Here is a 19,606-nt window from a genome sequence, read left to right as displayed (position 1 = left end):
TCTACATGTTACCAGACATCGTAATATGGAAGGAAAACAAGAGTCCGAACTGCTAGTCTAGACTCGGTCGAGCTTGGCAAGCCGTTCGTTCTCCTCATGCTTTTGGTGTCGCTTCTTACTTATAGCATCTTCGCCGTCGCTCAAGTCACTCAGATCATCATCCTCACCTGCAAGTTGGAAGTATTCCTCAGCATCGTCATCCTGCCCAGGACCTTGTGCTTTGAGTTGTTCAGCAACAGCGGCTCCTCCCATCTTGTTCCGTCTAACATGAGACCCCCTGAGGTAGACTGCAAAGAACACAATTTCGATAACAGCCAACGCCAAGACCAGGAGCATCGTAAACCAGCCATAATGCCTGAGCTTCATACCACTGAGGATGTTGACAAAGGCGAGCGGCATGATAACTCTACCAAGCCCAATATGTATCTTGCTTAACCAGGTTTTGCGCTTCGCGGAGAGGAATTTGACGTGGTGTCGCCAACCAAGCAGCATCTGTGCACCAATGCAGAATGCGATAAAAATCCCCACATACTGGTGTGTAAGAGAAATGCTTCGACTCTGTAAGTAGCCAATGAAGATGCCGATAGCCAACCCAACGGTTGCGAGTGCTTGGACAGTCCAGTGATAATTGAAGCTCAAGCCTGCTGCCTGTTGCTTCGACGATCGTAGAAGGTAGATGCCAAGCGGATAACCAATGAAAAAAGTGCAGCACAAGATAGATCCATGCAGATGCCAAAGCCAATCACGGACAGTCTTTCCGCGAATCGTATAGGCTGCTTGTGCTGCTTGTTGGTTGGTAGAATTGGCAGCGTCGCTCGTGCTGGAACTGTTGGGTTGAGCCTCACTACCACCTCCGTGACCCTCTGGCACGGTCGAGGGAGTGGTGTTGCTGTGATCACTGAAAGGGTTGTGTTCTCCGTCGCCCGAGGACGTAGCAAGATCGGCATTTACAGGATCGAGGCGGTAGTTCTTGATGGCGAACTCGCCAGCAGAGATTTCCGCTGCTGTAGGGGGCGCGGGCTCTCCAATCTCAACCAGACCTTTGTGGCCGCTAAGTTCGTTGATAGCACCAAACATAGGCACTGGGGTTTCCGCGTTGAGCAAATCCGCGAAGATGAACCCGAAGCCGAGGCCAAAAGCATGCATCTCAATGCCATGATCGACACTGTAGTCTTCTTGGAAATCTTGATCGTATCTGCTGGACCATAACATGGGTTGCGCTGTGCTGACATTGCTAACAGCGGAGCCGATCCATTTACTGTATCCACGAACAATAAACTCAGCGATTCCAACATGGGTTGGCTTCAGACTGAGTTCAGGTTGTTCGTAAGCACCAGTGTAGGGCTTGAAAGTATTGGTGATAATAGTCACTTCAGGTATTCGATTCTCCGCCTCAGGACGATTGAAGATGGCGATGTCTTTGACCAACTGAGGTGGGTGATGACCTTCAGCACTTCGGACACTGATTGTCATTTCAGGCATCGGAGTGGTAGGGTCACCGTACATGATGAACATCAGCGCGCCGGCCATCTGCTTACCCAGTGCAAAGGCGTGCCAGCCATTCCTGGAATCCTTGTATTTGTACCAGTGATAGCGGACGAAAAGATCGGACTCTGCTGTGGTTTGGTTGTAGTGCTGCGTTAACGATGTGCATGCAGAATAGTGACCGTTGTCGCCCAGTTGTTTACAGTGTTGGACAGGTCGATATGCCGAAGCGATTGTGGCAGAAGCAACGATGAGGGCATAGACAGCCTGCCAAGAGGGAAGAAGAACCATTTAGACAGTATCGAACGTTTTTGCGTGGTCCTTGAATCCGGGATGGTAACAAAAAAGTCCTGTAGGTCTTGCAAGACGTTGCAGCTGGATGAAAGTGAACCCCTAAATTACGAAAAGGAGTTCCAGGATTGGTCCTGTCTGCTTGTTCCAGAAACGTGAGGACTTTGGTAAATGAGCCTGACGAGACTGACGCACTCGCAGTAGACGGCGACGAAGAGAGTTCAACAGCAGTCGTGTAGACGTGATGTACAATAAACGTTGTGTCTACAGAAGTGGTGAAGTTGTGCTGATGATCAGGAACAGGCTCATCCAGGAAGAGTTTAGCTGCGAGTTCGTCTCGTTCGAGGCCTTGAGCCTTATGGTTTAGTGACGAGTGCCTGAATGGCCCCTGAGTACGTGGTACGGATTAACTTAATTGCGACGCGCCTGCCAGTGCCGGTGCTTGCATAGATACGTAGTACCGTGAGTACGTCTGCTCAGTCCTCGTTTGTTCACCATCATTTGATTCTTCAACACTACCTAGGTCTGCTACAATGGTAGCCTTTTCGAGCGAGAACGAGATGCGACTTCCGCCACTGATGAGTCGCTCTGCTCTATTGTGCGATGTCCTACAGTCGTTCAACTGTACCAGGGCTCAACCATGAAATGACGCCGCAGATACCGAACCACTGCATGTGTTGCTTACCAACAACCACATCATCCACGAAAGACCTTCGAGCACACCTCGTCGACACGCTGTCGATGGAGAGGATGTCTCAGTGCGGGAGAACTGCTGTCCACCTACGAATGTGGGAAGCTCGCTCCGGACAGTTGTCAATAACTGCACTCAACTGCATCAGATGCACTCTTCCAGATGAGCGAGTCGAGTCTCAAAGCCGACCAGAGACATGACAGCTAGAGAATCCGGACAACAAGTTGGAGGCCAATATGCGTCACTGCGCGAGCCAATATGCTCTGGATGCACAAATCATAGGTGTGGGCCTAGACCACCAACACGAGTAGATACCATACGAAGTGACTGAGAATCAGTGTCGGACACCAAGGTCGACGATCAATGCGTCAACTTCACCAAGCTCTAGACCACTTCTCAAAGTCGAGAGCATCGACTTGTTGACATCGTGGTGTGGACCACTTTACTTCACCAGCAGACCATCAGCATACCAAGGAATTATGGATTACCGCAAACCCCAGCTGACTTTGGCCCAGATGCACCTTTTAATTGTTCTTCAGAAGATGGAGATTGCTATGATCAGCACTGAGACTGGCGATCGGCGCATGTCCTTCGACTCAAGCAGTTTCTGCACAAGCTGGGCTAGACAGCTGGCAGATGTGTCCATGCGGATCAGCTAATGGTGTCTTTGAGGCATGCATCATTACATCTGCACGAAGTCCGAAGATGGTGTTGGGCGTGTCTATCACTCGAGGAGAATATGGAAAATCAGAACACGTCATTCGATCTCTATATTACAGTTGCCTCAGGGGGCTCGATCACCGCACTGAGGGGAAACTTCGTGGCAACAGCTAGTCTCTCCCCGGAAGCTGATCACCAGGCCTTCAGCTACGAGCATCTAGACACGATTCAGCGATCGTGGATACGTCGACTAGTTCTCGCAATTCGAGCCACAATTCAAAGGAAACCCATCGAGCAGAAGCTAGAGGCGAAGTCGCACCACAAATGAGCTCTCTTCGAGCTTGCGCCGAGACCATGGTCTTCATCGCCAACGATGTCTGTACTGCATCTGTGCGGGTGTCGACCCGTTGAGGCTGGGGAACGACGATTAACGTTCGCAAGGGGTCCCAGAGTGTACCAGGAAGTTGTGCGGCACCAACATCAGCTTCCAGCTCTTCACCGTGTCGACGGTCTTCATTCTCGTGCACTGCCCTCAGGTACGAGATCGTGTGGTATGGAAACAATCATCGACGTTGAAACATTTGGTCTATACCAGCTTATGGGGTTCTCCATGCACGACGATAACAATGAATTGCTGCGCCTTCTCATTTCGTTTATCATTTTGTCGGTACCTTGGTCACGGATTATCTTCCGCTCTTGAGCTAAGGGCACGCATTGTCATACGATGCCCCACGGACGTCTTGAAAAGCATTATCAAGTTGATATGCTCGCATAAGGAGCAGCTATTGGCGTGAGGCAGTGCTCTTAGCCTTCACGTTGCAGCTTAAAGCCATATCGGTAATTGTCGAAACCCGGCAGAACACCATAATCCTGGTCTCCATCAGGTACGCGGGAAAATGCAGCTCTGCTAAGCTGGACAAAGCTTGCTGCACAATCTATGGCCGTGTCCTTCATCCGTCATATGTAGACACGTGCCTCAAACCATCAGAGAGAACCATTCTGCCCAAGCTACTCAAAGCAATGATAACATGACACAATTTCTAGAGCATTGACCATGCATGTTGTGTGATCAGCTGCCGTTGCTTGATTTCCAAATCGGTGTGGACCGGACATGGTTCGGGGTTGCACCACCAATGACCAAATCAAGGTTTCATGCAACCATTGATTATGGGGCCCGAGGTATGCTTTAGCGCTAACTCATTTAAACCTTGCACTGATGGTCTTACCACTCATGGTTTCGTCGGAAGATGCTGATGAACAATTACGATGTCACGAAGTCCAATGGCTATCAGGGGTTGTCTTTGCGGAGCTTCTTGATGTTCTTGATGAAGATGTTCGCTGTACGAGTAGCTTTGACTGCAACAATGCCACCACCGTTTCTCATAAGTGTACATGAAATCGGTAATGAACCGGCGCGTTGAAGCAACTTGGTACAGTTACTAAAGCATGTTATGGTTGATAGTAACGGAACGACTATCAAGCACAAGCTTAGCTTGAGGCTGTGCTGAGCGGGAGATCCAGGCCAAGTCTGCCAAGTTCCGCCAAGCTCACTTGTCATGCAGCTCGCCTGCAGCTGTCGAATGTCCAATCGCTCTGCTTCCGACGAGTTTTCGAGAAGGTGGCTAGTTCTGATCCTAGTCCAGACTACCCTGCCGAGATAACCCAATGAGGTAGCGACTGACTTCCTGCATGTCTGCAGCAATACTTCGACTTCTGTTCGGGCGAAGCCCGTCTCCACAGTAGCTAGATCCATGTGTCGCTTAGGTCTCGATTCACGTTCTGACACGCACAATAGGCTCCCCACCAATGACTGTTTGCATGACACGGCAATCGATGAACACTGTCACCTGCGGAGAGTGTCCACCTCCGCAAGACGTCCTCCGCAAAGAGGATGAAGTTTTTGCACATGGTGAACTGCTCGAAATTATCTATATCTACGCCTTGTGCGCCTGCTGAAACAGAATCTTTTTTCATTGCCTATCACTGCCACCCCCGGATTCACAACATTACAAACATTGGCACGAAACAGTCAACATGGGTTTCAATCTCCATGCCGAGGGGACCACGGACCCCAAAGAGGTCCGCAACTTCAAGATCCACCTGATCGCAATTGTTGCCTCGATGAGTGCCATTGCCAGTATGTCTCTGCTTTAACAACATGAACGACTCTCTAACAGTCTCTAGTGGGTTATGATACTTCGGTCATCGGTGGCACTATGGCTCTGGACTCGTTCCGACGAGATTTCGACCTCCTCAACGTCTCCAAAACTGCACGAGATACTCTCCAAGGCAACATTGTCTCCACTTTCCAAGCTGGCTGCTTCTTTGGCGCTTTGCTCACCTTCCCTCTTGCTGAGAAGATTGGTCGCAAGAAGGCTATCATGTATTCGTCTTTGATCTTCTTGGCCGGTGGAACTCTCATGACTGCATCACACGGAGTCATCGGCATGCTCATTGCCGGACGAGCTGTTGCAGGCCTTGGTATCGGTGCTGTGTCACTCATCGTTCCTGTCTACATTGCCGAAACGAGTCCACCTTCCATTCGAGGTCGACTAGTTGGTATTTTCGAGATCGCTTCGCAAGGTGGTGGCATGTGTGGTTTCTGGATCAACTATGCCGTCGACCGTACAATTTCTCGCCGCACACAGACACAATGGATCGTACCTCTTGGTCTCCAGCTTCTGCCAGGTATCCTGCTCTTCTTCGGAATCATGTGGTGCCCAGAATCACCACGATGGCTCGCTAAGAAAGATCGTTGGGAGGATGCCGAGAAGATCCTGATCGATATCCGACAACTGCCTGCTAACCACGAGTACATTCAAGGCGAGATGGCCGACATCCGACTTCAGGTTGAGGAACGATCCACAATGAGAATGAGCAAGAAGGCCCAGTTCCAAAAGCTCTTCGCACCAGGAACACGTAACCGAATCGCAATTGGTCTATTGCTTATGGCTTGCCAAAACTTGACTGGAGTGAACATTATCACGTAAGTACCACTCGAAGGAGAACCCCGTTCTCGAGCTAATTATGTTCCAGATACTACTCCCCACGTATCTTCGAGACCCTTGGAATTACAGGCACAGACACCAAGCTCTTCGCTACTGGATTCTACGGCATTGCTAAGACACTTGGTATGGTCTTGTTCTCTCTGTACCTCGTTGAGAAAGTTGGTCGACGAAATGGCCTCATCTATGGTGCCTTCATCGGTTCCCTACCAATGTGGTTCATCGGTGGTTACGTCATGAAAGCTGATCCAGCTGGTGCTGCTGCACGAGGCGAGCTCACAAGAGATGCCGCTGGATACGTCGCCATGGTGTGCGTCTACCTCTATGGCTTCATCTACTGCGCAACCTGGCAAGGTATCACTTGGGTGTACTGCTCCGAGATCTTCCCATTGGACATCAGAATGCTGTGTGTGGCTATCACGACCGCTGACCAATGGCTGTGGTCTTTCGTCATCTCTCGAACCACACCATACATGATCACGAGCTTGGGCTACGGAACTTACATGTTCTTCGGCTCCCTCATGGTTTTGATGGGCTTCTGGGCTTTCTTCTTCATCCCCGAGACCAGAGGTCTTACTCTCGAGGACATGGATATTCTTTTCAGTGGAACCATGCACACTGCTGTATGGCAAAGCTTGAAGACAAGACGATCTGTCAAGGATGTGCTTGCCGATCGAAGAGGAAGTGACGATGTCCAATCTGTCAAGGGCGGGCAAGTTCTCGATGAGAAGCATGTCGGTTTGACTCATATCGAAGCGGTGGGAGTAAGCAGCAATGACGACCCAGCTTTCCCCAAGAACTCGCGAGTATTGAGCTGCTAGATATTCAGTCGACCATGCGAAAGTTAGAGCTGGCCACGGTGACACTCAGCACTTGGGTGCTCTTTGGCATTCTGTCCTTTCTGCAATATACTACTCCAAGGCCGGCAACGAGAGGAGGTCAAAGAATTCCACAGGTGCAAAGTGTGCAAGCCATCGCAAAGAGCAAATCCCCGCGGATCTGTCTCGTACGCGCATGGACTAGATGAAGTTGTTCTTGTATGAGACCAGGTCCGAAGCATGAGGGCTGTCCGACATGAGCATGCACGAAAATCGTATAGATAGTTTATAGATGCGCGATGACTTTTACGAGGCAATGAGAGATGCAGCATGCACTGATTTTGATCATGATTTTTGTTGTTCCGAACTCCAGTTCCTCTCAGCTTGTATGATCCCTCCTTCTCTCGTGTCCTGAAGCATTACTCTCGCCTTGGCTGGTTTCTTCTTGCTTGAGCTCGATTAGGATGGTAATCTAACCTCCGCAATTACGTATCTACACAATTCTGTACTAAGATCTACGACAAAAATACGTATCTTTGTGCATGGTCGATCTGCTCACAACCTCAGACACGACAAGACGAATCAAGAGTTACCAAGGTCGAAGTCGCGTGCCATGGCAAAAGGATCACTTAGTGGCGTCTATGTACTGTAACATGGATGCTTGATCAATAGATCGCGGGGCTGACCACAATGCACGACGTCAAGTTTCCGTCTTCGAGCTTCATCTCATCTAGATCGTCTTCGTGGAAGGAGTGATAGTAAACAGTAAAATATCCGAAGATATCCGTCCAAAAAGTCCGAATCGAGCCGTCTTCAGAGTCTTTATAACGATCACGTTCGTTTCAATTTCAGAGAGTGAAAGAAGCACGAGATAAAGACCAAGCAGTACTAGAATAGCTTGATGGTCGTCTGCTTGGCTTGGCAGGAGGTACATAGTGTAATGGACGGAAGTGGTAGTCTCATGCAAGTGATTTCACAGCCACACTCACAGGCTTGCGCCGAAAACGGGTCGGGATTGTAATTATCTAGCTTTTGTATATCGGCATTGGCATCGGGCTACTGTATGGATTTTGCTATAGGCAGTGAGTAAGGCATCGACGGCATTGTTCTTCTTTTCGCCGTGCAAGTCAGCGCTGTGAGGTGAGATAAGATGTGTTGTATGCCCTGTGGATTGCGGGTGCGGTTCTATAGATCTATGCTATATTCTGAGGTTACCGAATAAAAGACGAGTGTTAACCACCACCTTTCTTCGCCTTTCTTTATACACGAACATGGATCCTTCGATATTGAGCGTACACGTCGAGGAACGACTATTCGCTGCCACCTGTTCGCGCACGATCACCGCCACTTCAAAACAGAGAACAGGTTCGGTTGTTTCTGTTGTGAGCTCTGCGTCAGGACATAGCCATGTACTGAGTTGTGCGAATGGTTCTCAAAGTCCTTGGAAGGCGCGAACGACATGTCCGTTCAGCTGAAGAACAGTTTTCGCCATGACAGCGACAGATTGAAAGATACTTTCCCACTCCAAAGCAAGGGGCAGGTGGAAGAGAAGAAGCGATAAATCGGTATCGTTGAGTCGTGCCTGTGAGTGGGCCAGAGCAAGATGCCACTGCTGGGCGGAGAGCCGTAAACTACCACCTCGCAGCTAGGACAGGTCTACTGTCGTCCCTCCATGAGGATGAGTACGACAGGAAACAGCGCTATGGTGCTGAATGGAACTGGTCCAATCCGGACGTCTAGCACTTTGGGTACTAGAAGTTCTGTCGTCGTGAGAATGGCTAGCTCAGAAACAATAGTCGTGGACGATTGCAGAAGAGGGCATGGAATGCAAGAAGAAAGGGTTGTGGGCGAGCTTAGCAATTGTCTATCAGTATTCCGCTTACAGCAGCGGATTCGTTTTATATTCTGGCACGTTGTCTGCACCATTGATGTCACCCTTCTTCGCACCACTTTGCTCAAGTTGTTGTTCTGGCGATTCGCCTTCGCGCTCGGCAAGATATTTCTCAGCCTCCAAGGCAGCTATACAGCCTGAGCCAGCCGAAGTGATGGCCTGTCTGTATCTCTTGTCTTGCACATCACCCGCTGCGAAGACTCCTTCTATGCTTGTATAGGATGTACCCGGCTTGGTAAGCAGGTATCCTTCTTCATCCAGATCTAGTTGACCCTTAACAAGCCCTGTGGCCGGGTCGTGGCCGACGGCGTAGAACAAGCCGTTTGCGTTAAGGACCTGCTCTTCACCTGTCTTGTTGTTCTTTATCTTCAAGTTGGTCATCAGACCCCTTGGCTTGTTTTCGCCCAATACCTCCACAGCTTCATGGTTGAACTTGACTTCGACTTTCTCGTGGCTCAACAGTCTGTTCTGCATTGCCTTGGAAGCTCTTAAAAAGTCTTTCCGCACTAAAACGGTGACCTTGCTGCCGTATTTGGTCAGGAACAGTGCCTCTTCAGCTGCAGAATCACCACCACCAATGACTACTAGCGGCTTGTTTCTGAAGATTGGTACAGCGCCATCACAGACGGCGCATGCACTTATACCATTCTGCCAGTAGGTCTCTTCGCCTGGTAGGTCTAATCTTCTCGCATTTGCACCTGTTGCTATTATGACGGCGTCGGCTGTATGCGCAGGAGCATCACCGTCTCCGTCTTCATATTCTCTCCATAGTCTGAAGGGCCTGCTCTTTAGATCGAGCTTCGTTATCGTCTCGGTAATGATGTCTGTACCGAACTTTTCCGACTGGGCACGCATGCTATCCATTAGGTCAGGACCCGAGATGCCATTCGGGAACCCTGGGTAGTTTTCCACTTCGGTCGTTGTAGTCAGTTGACCACCAGCTGCAGTGCCACCAGCGAGCATACCTTCGTAAAGGGTAGGTTTTAGTTCGGCTCGGGAAAGGTAAATTGCGGCGGTATGAGCTGCTGGCCCAGAGCCTATGATGGCAACTTTGGTATGAGGTGTGGCAGGTGCCATGGCTGGCGACGGTCCACGCAGGTGTGCTAGGGCAGAGAAAGATCGAGTCGAATCGTTTTGCGCCTGAGTATTGTGCTGGTTTGTGAAGGTGGCTGCACTAAGAGATGCTGCAGCTGTCGAGGATCGAAGCGGAAGCAGTCGCCTGAAGAAAGACAGGGTGTTAATCGTGTCTGGTAATGCTAGAGGATGGTATTCGGTGCCAGAGCCGAATACCAACTGCTAGCGAACCGAAGTCTCTTGTCTATGAACTTGCAGGGGATTGACTGGTATAAGACGATGTGCTCAGTTTCCGTGAACTTCGGCGCAGAGTATTGTAAGAGAAGAAGGCGTTCTTGAAGCAGATGTCGCTGTACTGCTCAAAGAGAAATTGAATTGAATTTGAATCTACGGCTTTGAAATCGCATTTGCTTCGGAAAGTTCGAGCTGGAAGTATAAAATTGTTGCTGCATGAATGATGCCATAATCTCGACCGATATCCTCGTGCTCTTCAAGAAATTGGCAGAGAGTGTTGCCGTAAAGATCATCTAAACAAAGTTCTGAGCCAGCAACATCGGTCTCAATCCGCGTCTCGAGCATCTCTCCCCTGTCGATCGTCTTTCTTGGTCCCAACCTACTGTTTCTGTAACACATTGATATTGCACGCTGACATGGGCATCGGTGCTAGTTCGCCCGCCAGGTTCCAACCGGGCCTTGTTGTCACTCTCGACGCGCTAGGAACACTCTACAAATTCCGGGAGCCATTGGAAAAGCAATATATCAAAGTCGCTGGGAGATGTGGTCTCAGAGCTCCTATAAAAGACGAAGATTTAAGCTCAGCTTTCAAGAAGTCCTTCAGAGCTATTTCAACTGAATATCCGAACTACGGCAAAGGTCAACTAAGCAGCCCTCGAGCATGGTGGAAGACTGTGGTCAATGATGCGTTCCGTCAAGTTGTCGATGAGAATGAAATCCCCGACCATCTTGGCGAAGAGCTTTATGATCACTTCACCTCGAGCGCTGCATATGAGCTCTATCCAGACGTTCACCCCTTCTTTGCTAGCATGCGAGAGTTGAAGCAGCGGTACCCAAGGTCGGAAGATCCTATTGTCTTGGTTGGTGTAGTGTCGAACTCAGATCCTAGAATTAAGGCGATATTGCAAAGTTTAGGACTTCGATGCGGTTGGGCTTCAGGCCCTATACCAGAAACTACACGGGAGCGCTGGAATAGAACCACCAATCAGAATGGTGTTCCTGACGTGGGAGAAGCAATGAAGAGTCCTTGGTATGGAGCGTGGAGTCAGTCCAACGAGGTCGATTTTATAGCTTCAAGCTACGATGCTGACGCAGAGAAACCCGATCCTGATATTTTCAACCACGCCAGGATGCTATGCGATTTGAACATTGCGTCGCGGTTCGAGCAGGAATGGAAAGACTGGCGACCAAGTTTGAACTACATAAAGCATAAACTAAAGATCCAACGTCGCATCGAAGCCGTCAACGAAAACTCAACATTCATCCATATTGGTGATGAATATCTCAAGGACTATGGCGGCGCTTTGTATGGCGGGTTTGAGCCACTTCTTCTGAAAAGAGACGGGAGCGGTCCTGTTCCACCTCAAAAATGGGATAATGTGACAGGTATCGACACTTCAACCGTGATATCGGACCTCGAACAGGCTGCTGTCGCTATCAGAATAATAGCCGATCAGCACTTCACAGCAGAAAAGGTATGATGCCTGTGGGGTCGCTCCTGCCAGGAATGATTATGGTCAACAAACCTACACCACACTTGCAGGAAGTCCAAACTGCACCCACCAATTCCCAAAAAATCATCGTTTCCAATCACAGTGGGTCTCTTCCCTAACCTATGCGCCATATATGCCTGTCATATCATGCATCACGCGAGTCAACATTCCTGCCTCTTGTGCTTCTCGAGTCAGCACCGAACGAAGGATTGTGCCTCTCAGGAGGATTTGATCGACCCTAGTGAGGCTTCCTATGCATATGAAAGCTCAGCCGTGGTCGGTCTTTATCAAGCTATTCGCAAATATGATCAACTAACAGTGCTAGTCCGCTCCACAGAACACGAATAGTACACGGAAGCCTCGACCATCAATACCGATTGACCTTAGACCGGCAAGTGTTTCTATTCTAGACGACAAGGACGATGAGCATGTCAGCGCTGCTTCTTACAACGAACCTGTTACACAATTCCCGATAATAGATGCTACAACCACTAGCAAAAAGGACATTGTGCCTTCGGGGAAAGCAGCAGAAGTCGTCCCAGTGAGCGCCGAAGGAGTGCAACTCATAGAGCTGTCGATAAATGATCTACAAAGGGATTTTATGCATGACAGCAATCTGTCATACCTCGTACCGCAGGAGTCAGAGCCGGTGATACTTTCAGATGAGGAGGACGTCGTCGTCGTCGCAAGAATGATGCAAAGAAGTACCAACAAGGTTGTGTGTTGGGACGACAGTGGCCCGCCTGTCAGATCGCAATTGCGGCAGCAAGAAGGTCGCTCGCGTACAATGATACCGCAGTACGGCGAACAAAAAGAATCAACCATCACGCCAATCTTATCGCCTAGAAAGCCGATTGAAGTCGTGTCAGGGAAGATCTGCGAGCAAGACCATTCAGACCACACCATGGTGAGCAAACCCGACCTCGTCAGAAACGAATTGCCAGCTGTTATGATCGAGACCAGCCATGATCTCGTCCATGACGTGGAACAGCCGAGTCCGTCCTTTGCAGAAGTCGTGTCAGGCAGTCGTGGGCCTGAAGCAGAGGCATTCCCAGCACTGTTACGACGGAAGCGGAAAGGTAGAGGAAAGCAGTCATCATACTACGATATTACTCCAGAACTGCGTTATATTCGTTGACTTTCCGTTTGAGCTAGTAAATACTCAATGCGGTCAAACTCTGGAATAGGCGTTCAGCATCGGTTTGGTAGATTCTCGCACAATGATGCAATCTGAAGGGCCGATCACAGACCAGAGACAAGACCAAGCACTTGAGTGGGATGAGAGGGTCTGAAACTTTCACTACCTTAATCACGACTGAGATCATACCTTCACTGTCACAGTATCTTCACTTTGATATCGCCTGAAATCGCAGCCCCGCCATGCCCACTTATCTTTACCTTCCAGCACTAATCAACAAGCACTTTCTGCGTAGCTAACTACTACTCTTGAGTTTCTGCAATATTTACTCGAGACAAGATCTTTATCGTTTCCTTCTCATCAGCCTTTTCTACCATCTTCGACCAACCTGAAAGCCTCTACAGATCTGCAAAGCCCGAACATCACCTACAACATGCGAGTCTTTGCAAGTATAGGCCTCGTTGGTCTAGCTGGCTTTACCGCAGCAGTAAAACGTCAAGACGCTGCAGACCGTTCCATCACTAGTAAGTGAACTTCACGCATAGAACTTGCAGGCATGATCTTAACGAAGTATCAGCTTCCGCGCCATTCGTGGTCTCGAATCTTTCCGGCAGCCCTCAAATGCAGGAGAAGGATGAAGAGCTGGGAAATACTGCTCCTCTTTCAGCACCTCTACGACCTACATCGAATACAATCAGTAGTGTCACAGATTCAGGCCTTGTCGCACCGCTTCGACCTACTTCGGTTACTACGGTTGTGGTCACTAGTACCTCGGGAGTACCTGCTGGTCAGCTTCCAGCACGATCAGCTTCAACCTACATTCTCCTATGCGGTGGCCCTGATGCAGATACTTTCACATGGTCAGCAGTATGCGACGGAGCTCCGGATTACTTGGTACCCACGAATGGTCAATACTGCGAGGCATTTTGTCAATGCAACGAGCATGGGAAAATGCACTGTCCCTCGCCTGCCACTGGATGTTCAGACAATGGTAAAGTGACTGCACTTTGTGCCTTGGGAGAGGATTATGTATGTGAATGCCACAAGCAGCCCGATGAAGATACAAAAGTCATTGAAGAGGCTAAATCGTCAATCTCACCAGCCTTAGCAGCCTTGGAACTCAAGCGTGCTGAGGATTCTGCTGCACCTTCTGTGTTCTGCTGGGGTTCTTCACTCACCAAGACTGATATTGCTGGTACTTGTATGGACGGCAACTTCTTGATGTACTCTGGTGACGACTGTCAGCATTATTGCAAGTGTGACGGCTCCGGCAAGCTTACTTGCAGTCATCCTTCAGACTGTGGCCCGGACAACGTTGTCAATGATTATTGCAAAAAGAACGGAAACTTCCAGTGTGACTGTCTTACCTCGAAGGTGGCAGTGATGAAAGCAATTGGTCTTGACGAAGATTCATCAGACAATATGGCCATGGCTCTTTCTGAGGCTCTAACTTCCAACCAACATGATGAGATGGCCAATGAGCTCCAACACGACAGTTCTTCTACAGTCACCGATCCCAAGCATACGACATTCGCCACCTCGACAGTCCCGAAGTCCGCAGCCGTGTCGACCATGGATCGACAACCACGCTCTGCAGCGAGTGATTTCACTCTGACATGCGAAGGACCGAATATGCTACATACTTTTCCAATGCCACCCTGCGAAAATAGACGCCAGGAAGTTCACGGCAATGGATACTACTGCCAAGCACATTGCTGGTGTAACGACGACGGGTGTGTAACGTGTGATGCCCTAGGTCAACCTAGTGGCATTGAGACATGTGGTGGTAACGATAAAGCTACAAGCTTCTGCGGTGCACCGCACGACGACTATTTCTCATGCTACTGCCTGAATAAGCACGGTGCAAAGTCCGCTTGTAATTAAGGAGCCTTGGTCGACTGCTAGTCTAGGCAATATAGGATTGATGGGCTGGGGTGGCATTTCAGGATTCCTGGAGTAACATGACATGATGCATTTTGGATTCACTGCACCATGACCTTGTAGCGATGGAGACGATATACTTGGACCAAGTCAAATCTACAGGTTCTCCATACATCGAGCACAGAGCAGCTCATATAGTCATAGGACCTGATCGTTGCTGAAATAGCAAAACCAAAACACTTGCAAAACAATTCAGGTCATCTTCATACCTAAGAATCTCCTTACTCGCTTCGGCATCATGCTCCCATATGACCATTCCGCTATACTGGCAACAGCCTTGCAAGAATCATCTCACACATGCCTTGTTTACTTCCCAGTCGCATCCGAAGTCCCAGCAGCTTTACCTGTAGTGGCAGCACCCTGACTCGTCCCACTCTGATTCGAGCCGGGCTGCTGTGGTTGTGCCGCAGCGCCTCTCTTTTGTGCGAATTTTTCAGCTCTGTGAGAGTGTGAGAGTGGTGAACGAGTATGTAATCATTTGAATGATAGATAGATACCTAGGTAATCGAGGCGATGGAGATGGAGATGTTGACAAAGAGGGTTGTAATAGGAATGGGAGGGTTGAGGACCTACTCTCTTCTACGGATATAGTCATCCTCGAAACCTTTTTCGCGCTGGTTGAAGGCTGGGTCATTCATGATGACGGTCGGTTTTGTAGGATTGTAGAATTAGTGGGGAATTGGGTTTGGGTCTTAGGTTGGTTAATTAGTGTTTCTGTAGGTGGGTGTGCTTCGTAGATATACAGATATCTTAGATACCAGGTTGTAACAGTTTCGAATGTATGTAGAGTTGTAGTCACCAGGTGACAGTGAAGGCGGAGAAAGCGCCAACGTCATAGTAACAGAGGCTGAGGACGTCAGTGGTCGTGATATGACATGTGAACTTGCCTTGGATCGTGGGCAGGTATACGGCAAGAGGAGGCAAGTCTCCGCAGGAGACTCTGAAATACTGCCGAGTGAAGTACGTCCTTGTTTTCTTCCTTTATGACCAGCTTCCTCTCAACATGGCGTACAATTTGACGTTCTAGGCCTTCCGAAAGATTGCGAGAGCGTTGGATAACAGAAGTGCTATTCGCCTGTTCCGAAGTTGGAACGATCACGCCTGCCAGCGCAGTCTCCTTTGGCCTATGGTAATGTGATGTGATGAGCACGAACGAATGCAGCACCCAAACTCGAGGAACAAACGTAAGTTGCTGGATCAAGTTCATCGTACTATAGCTTCTACATGTTTACATGATTTTCAATCAAGCCCGAGTCGACTTACTGCCCCAGCCATGTGATTCGTCCAAGATCGTATCAGCTAGTGTTGTCTACTAGACTGTTTGCCATTGGTAATGAGTGGGCTGCGCTCGTCAGGTGAAATATTCGACGGCGCATGTGATGTACCAGAGCCTTGTCGCGGTCGTAAGGTGGTGTTCCACCCATTAAAGGACGGGTCTTCCGACGGATGCTTCGATTCGTTTCCACTCTTGCGATCCCTAACCGCGAAGATGATAGCAGTCACGATAAGAACGATCTGCATGGTTCCAACCAGGACATACACGATCCATGCGCTCCAGCCTGCAAGCCCAACTCGAATCATCATGTTGATTCCGAAGATCCAGGTGTACTGAATTTGTTAGCGACCCAAGAACGTGCGGAGTAGGAGTGGGAAAGCACTTACAGGTGCCATGAGGCACAGGCTAGCAGGACTCAAACTTCCCAAATGACCTAGATGCCATGTGGTCCGCACCTGAGGGACCCACTGAACACACGCAAACACAGCAACTGCGATACCAAGAATATCTGCCCATGACTGGGAAACCCATGGAAAGCGGTGAAGGATGACAGCCGAGATAATGAGGACAAGGAACGCAAAACCACATGCGATAAGGAGAACACGCCAGGCTCGGCGAGCACGTCGGAACGTGCGATCTGGTCCGCCAACAGAGGATCGGCGGCCATGTAGCTCTGCATCAGCTTCCTCTTCACTGTAATAGACATACAAGAACAGGCTGTCAAGAGTCAGTACATTCAACTCGATGCTTCTGATTCAAGAGCACAACGTGGGTTTGACTCACATCGTCCAAAAGCAGGCTATGCCAAAGATGACCTGAAGCATTCCGAGCAAGCCACTAATACATGCAAATCGTGTATTGGTTCTGCAACACCCAATTTCTACAGCACTAGAGGGCAGCATCATGATGTTGCCGACAGCACAGACACCTGATAGAGAGCCGAGCAGGACGAAGAAGGTCGAAAGACCTTCCGCTGACTTTCGCGACACTATACGAGCCCATTGTGGTATGTAGCAGATGAGGAGCCATCCCATCAAGGCACTGAGCAGGACACATCAGCGGCGACGTTCTCCAGCGATGCTGTGAAGGGCATCGTTGTTGTGAGTACATACCACGAGACGATGAATTGTGTAAGTGAAGGCTCGGCAAGATGTCTGCATTGGTCCAACTCGAGGACCCGATAGGTCGGATCTGGTTCCATCGTTCGTGACGTGGATTATTTAGCTTTCCGCAGGGTCTTCTCAGCGTCTACGTTCTGCCAGATGATTATTGCAGGACCAAAAATAGGAGGCAACTGGGAAGCTGAGAACTATCGTAAGTCGTGCTCGTTGATATTGTCAGTATCCGTGTAGCAAGAGATGTAGCAGAATGGAGACACAACAGAAACTTGAAGTTTACGTCATAATATCACCAGCGGAGCGCAAGCACACAGACATGTGCTTATCTGCATGATGCCGGTTGGTGTACTGGCGGTGAGAGGCTGTAGATAAGCATACGTGCCGGCGAGAGACAACCATCACGCTGCATCAGGAAAGGCATGACTTTCTAATGCTAGGTAAGTTCGCAACACCGTAACGACGCACTAGGGTAACGACGCACTCCACTCAATTTTGCTGTTAAATTGATATAGCTATTATGCGTTGTTAATGCTGCGAAATCTATCTACTAGGGCTATAAATAGATCTAAGGGGATACTATCTATCTCTATAGGTAGCTAACGATTACCTGCGCCCTATAGGTAAGGCTAGAATATTATTACTAGTGTAATAGGGGCTCTAGCAGCTTATTCGATATCTTGTAGGCCAATAAATAATAGATTTAAGTTAATAGCGTACTTCTTCTTCTACTTCTTCTTAAAGGTATCTAGCTGCTTTATAAGGGCTAAGATCTTGCGCTGAGCAGCTGCTATATTAGTAGAGTAACTGTTAATAGCCTTACGGGTCTTAGTAAAGAGAGTACGTACTATTCGATTAATAGTAACGCGACGAGAGATAATATTAACTACCTATAATAAAAGAGCGCGGTTATAGGGTGTGATAACAACGTCTAAGTCGATAATTATAAGCGGAGGAGTAACGGCTCGCTTATTATATAACTTCTTAACTGCACTAGGTATAAATCTTAACCCTAGGCCCTTTAACGGATTAAATGGCTATATACTAGCTACAGAAAAGCCAGTAGCGCAGTTGATAAGTGTTATAGCCCTCGTACAGGCCTCCTAGTAGTGTAATAAGAACTACGCCTTCTTTAATACAGCTATATCATCTATAAGCGGGTTAGCACTTATTATAGTACGAAACTTACGCTTAAGCGACGAGAATACCGCTAGATCGAGAGGTTAGAAGATATAACTGGTATAGGGGATTAAATAGTAGTATTAGACCTTATTAAGGTACACAGCTTATATAAAGTCGATTAAAATATGAGATTTATAACTATCTAATATAAGTAGGCGCCACTCGCCCTTAGCTAACTCTTTAGTGGTTTAAGGTATAAAAATCTCATATAACCAGCGTACACTAATCTCATTTATCGTAAAGGCACTACTTATTACGACCGTGCGCAGAGCCTGCGCCTAGCGGTGTAACAGCCTTATATGCCAAGCCTTCTAAACTATCACCAACATTGGTGATATTTTAAGCGACCTTTTTAAGTGGATACTAGGCTTGATTCTGACACTACTGCTCGAAGTATAGGCCTAATCTAGGGTCTAAGTAGGTATAAACTACTAACTTTATACGTGCTTAGCCTTAAATATAACTAACGGGGTAAGTATACGACCTTAAGGATTAATATACTCGATTATAGTAACCCACTCTCTCTCTCTTACTGTCTAGATAAATATTAAGTCTATATCTACGCTACCTATAACTCGTTAATTAGATATAATACTAAATACGTTACTAATCTTATCGATATTCTAGATATACTATCTCTTAATGTATTTACGTTATATAATAAGGGAGAGGTAATCATACTAGGTCTAGATAGCGCTCTCTATAAGGTCTTACGATCGTTATATATCGAGGGCGACTCTACGCTTAGTATAAACCTAAGGGTTACGACGCTTAAAGTTTATAATCTAACTCTCGCTAACGACTACTAGGCCATCGTTAGTCTATAAGATTAACGAGGCTATAGAACATAGTTAAGCGTACGTAGGTGCCTAAGCGTAGGCTTTAAGGTCAATAGACTATCTAATAAGTATTATCTGTTATACAGGGGACAAGATTTACTTATAGGTATAACCTTACTAGCGAGTTAGCCTACTATTAAGCCTTTAGCGTACTAAGGCTTCCGCGACGTTGTACGCGCGCGTAGCTACTTAAATCGACATAAATTCACCTCGACGGTAAGCTGCGACAGCAGTATCGACAGCAGGCTTGGATTTACGCGTTATATTAGCTAAATGGTGGTGTGGTAAAGTGATAAAGAGAGAGGATGAAAAGTGGTAGAGTGCGTCGTTACCCTAGTGCGTCGTTACGGTGTTGCGAACTTATGTCATGCCTGCATTCCGTGTGGGTGAGATAAGAGTGCTTCAAATCCAGCACATCGGTCCAACAGTACAGCTATACCAGGACATACTGCAGGATCGTCGTCTAATAGCAT

At 48.3% G+C, this 19,606-nt stretch overlaps 7 protein-coding genes across 7 annotated transcripts; 3 read left to right on the top strand and 4 right to left on the bottom strand.

Annotated features, from left to right (window-relative positions):
- Positions 1 to 57: 57 nt before the first annotated feature.
- On the bottom strand, positions 58 to 1,776 carry LTR64_003884 (uncharacterized protein; the record flags this gene model as incomplete). The annotated part of the gene is made up of 2 exons (XM_064898234.1): positions 58 to 1,616; positions 1,689 to 1,776. 2 exons carry the CDS (start codon positions 1,774 to 1,776, stop codon positions 58 to 60), a joined length of 1,647 nt encoding a protein of 548 aa, XP_064754191.1.
- Positions 1,777 to 5,161: 3,385 nt separating this feature from the next.
- On the top strand, positions 5,162 to 6,953 carry LTR64_003883 (uncharacterized protein; the record flags this gene model as incomplete). Its single annotated transcript, XM_064898233.1, has 3 exons — positions 5,162 to 5,264; positions 5,312 to 6,113; positions 6,164 to 6,953. The coding sequence occupies 3 exons, from the start codon at positions 5,162 to 5,164 to the stop codon at positions 6,951 to 6,953; spliced, it is 1,695 nt and encodes a 564-aa protein (XP_064754190.1).
- A 1,876-nt stretch (positions 6,954 to 8,829) lies between these two features.
- TRR1 (thioredoxin-disulfide reductase) lies at positions 8,830 to 9,918 on the bottom strand (the record flags this gene model as incomplete). Its single annotated transcript, XM_064898232.1, has 1 exon — positions 8,830 to 9,918. One exon carries the CDS (start codon positions 9,916 to 9,918, stop codon positions 8,830 to 8,832), a length of 1,089 nt encoding a protein of 362 aa, XP_064754189.1.
- Positions 9,919 to 10,565: 647 nt separating this feature from the next.
- LTR64_003881 (uncharacterized protein) lies at positions 10,566 to 12,780 on the top strand (the record flags this gene model as incomplete). Its single annotated transcript, XM_064898231.1, has 2 exons — positions 10,566 to 11,624; positions 11,968 to 12,780. 2 exons carry the CDS (start codon positions 10,566 to 10,568, stop codon positions 12,778 to 12,780), a joined length of 1,872 nt encoding a protein of 623 aa, XP_064754188.1.
- A 433-nt stretch (positions 12,781 to 13,213) lies between these two features.
- On the top strand, positions 13,214 to 14,664 carry LTR64_003880 (uncharacterized protein; the record flags this gene model as incomplete). The annotated part of the gene is made up of 2 exons (XM_064898230.1): positions 13,214 to 13,304; positions 13,358 to 14,664. The coding sequence occupies 2 exons, from the start codon at positions 13,214 to 13,216 to the stop codon at positions 14,662 to 14,664; spliced, it is 1,398 nt and encodes a 465-aa protein (XP_064754187.1).
- A 363-nt stretch (positions 14,665 to 15,027) lies between these two features.
- LTR64_003879 (uncharacterized protein) lies at positions 15,028 to 15,359 on the bottom strand (the record flags this gene model as incomplete). Its single annotated transcript, XM_064898229.1, has 2 exons — positions 15,028 to 15,160; positions 15,295 to 15,359. The coding sequence occupies 2 exons, from the start codon at positions 15,357 to 15,359 to the stop codon at positions 15,028 to 15,030; spliced, it is 198 nt and encodes a 65-aa protein (XP_064754186.1).
- Positions 15,360 to 16,020: 661 nt separating this feature from the next.
- On the bottom strand, positions 16,021 to 16,392 carry LTR64_003878 (uncharacterized protein; the record flags this gene model as incomplete). The annotated part of the gene is made up of 2 exons (XM_064898228.1): positions 16,021 to 16,329; positions 16,384 to 16,392. The coding sequence occupies 2 exons, from the start codon at positions 16,390 to 16,392 to the stop codon at positions 16,021 to 16,023; spliced, it is 318 nt and encodes a 105-aa protein (XP_064754185.1).
- Positions 16,393 to 19,606: the final 3,214 nt, after the last annotated feature.

This window comes from Lithohypha guttulata (genome assembly GCF_036872675.1).
Source record: "Lithohypha guttulata strain CCFEE 5908 chromosome Unknown scaffold_3, whole genome shotgun sequence".
NCBI lineage: Eukaryota > Fungi > Ascomycota > Eurotiomycetes > Chaetothyriales > Trichomeriaceae > Lithohypha > Lithohypha guttulata.
Note: the sequence above shows the minus strand (reverse complement) of the source record. Positions and strands in the feature narration are given on the sequence as shown.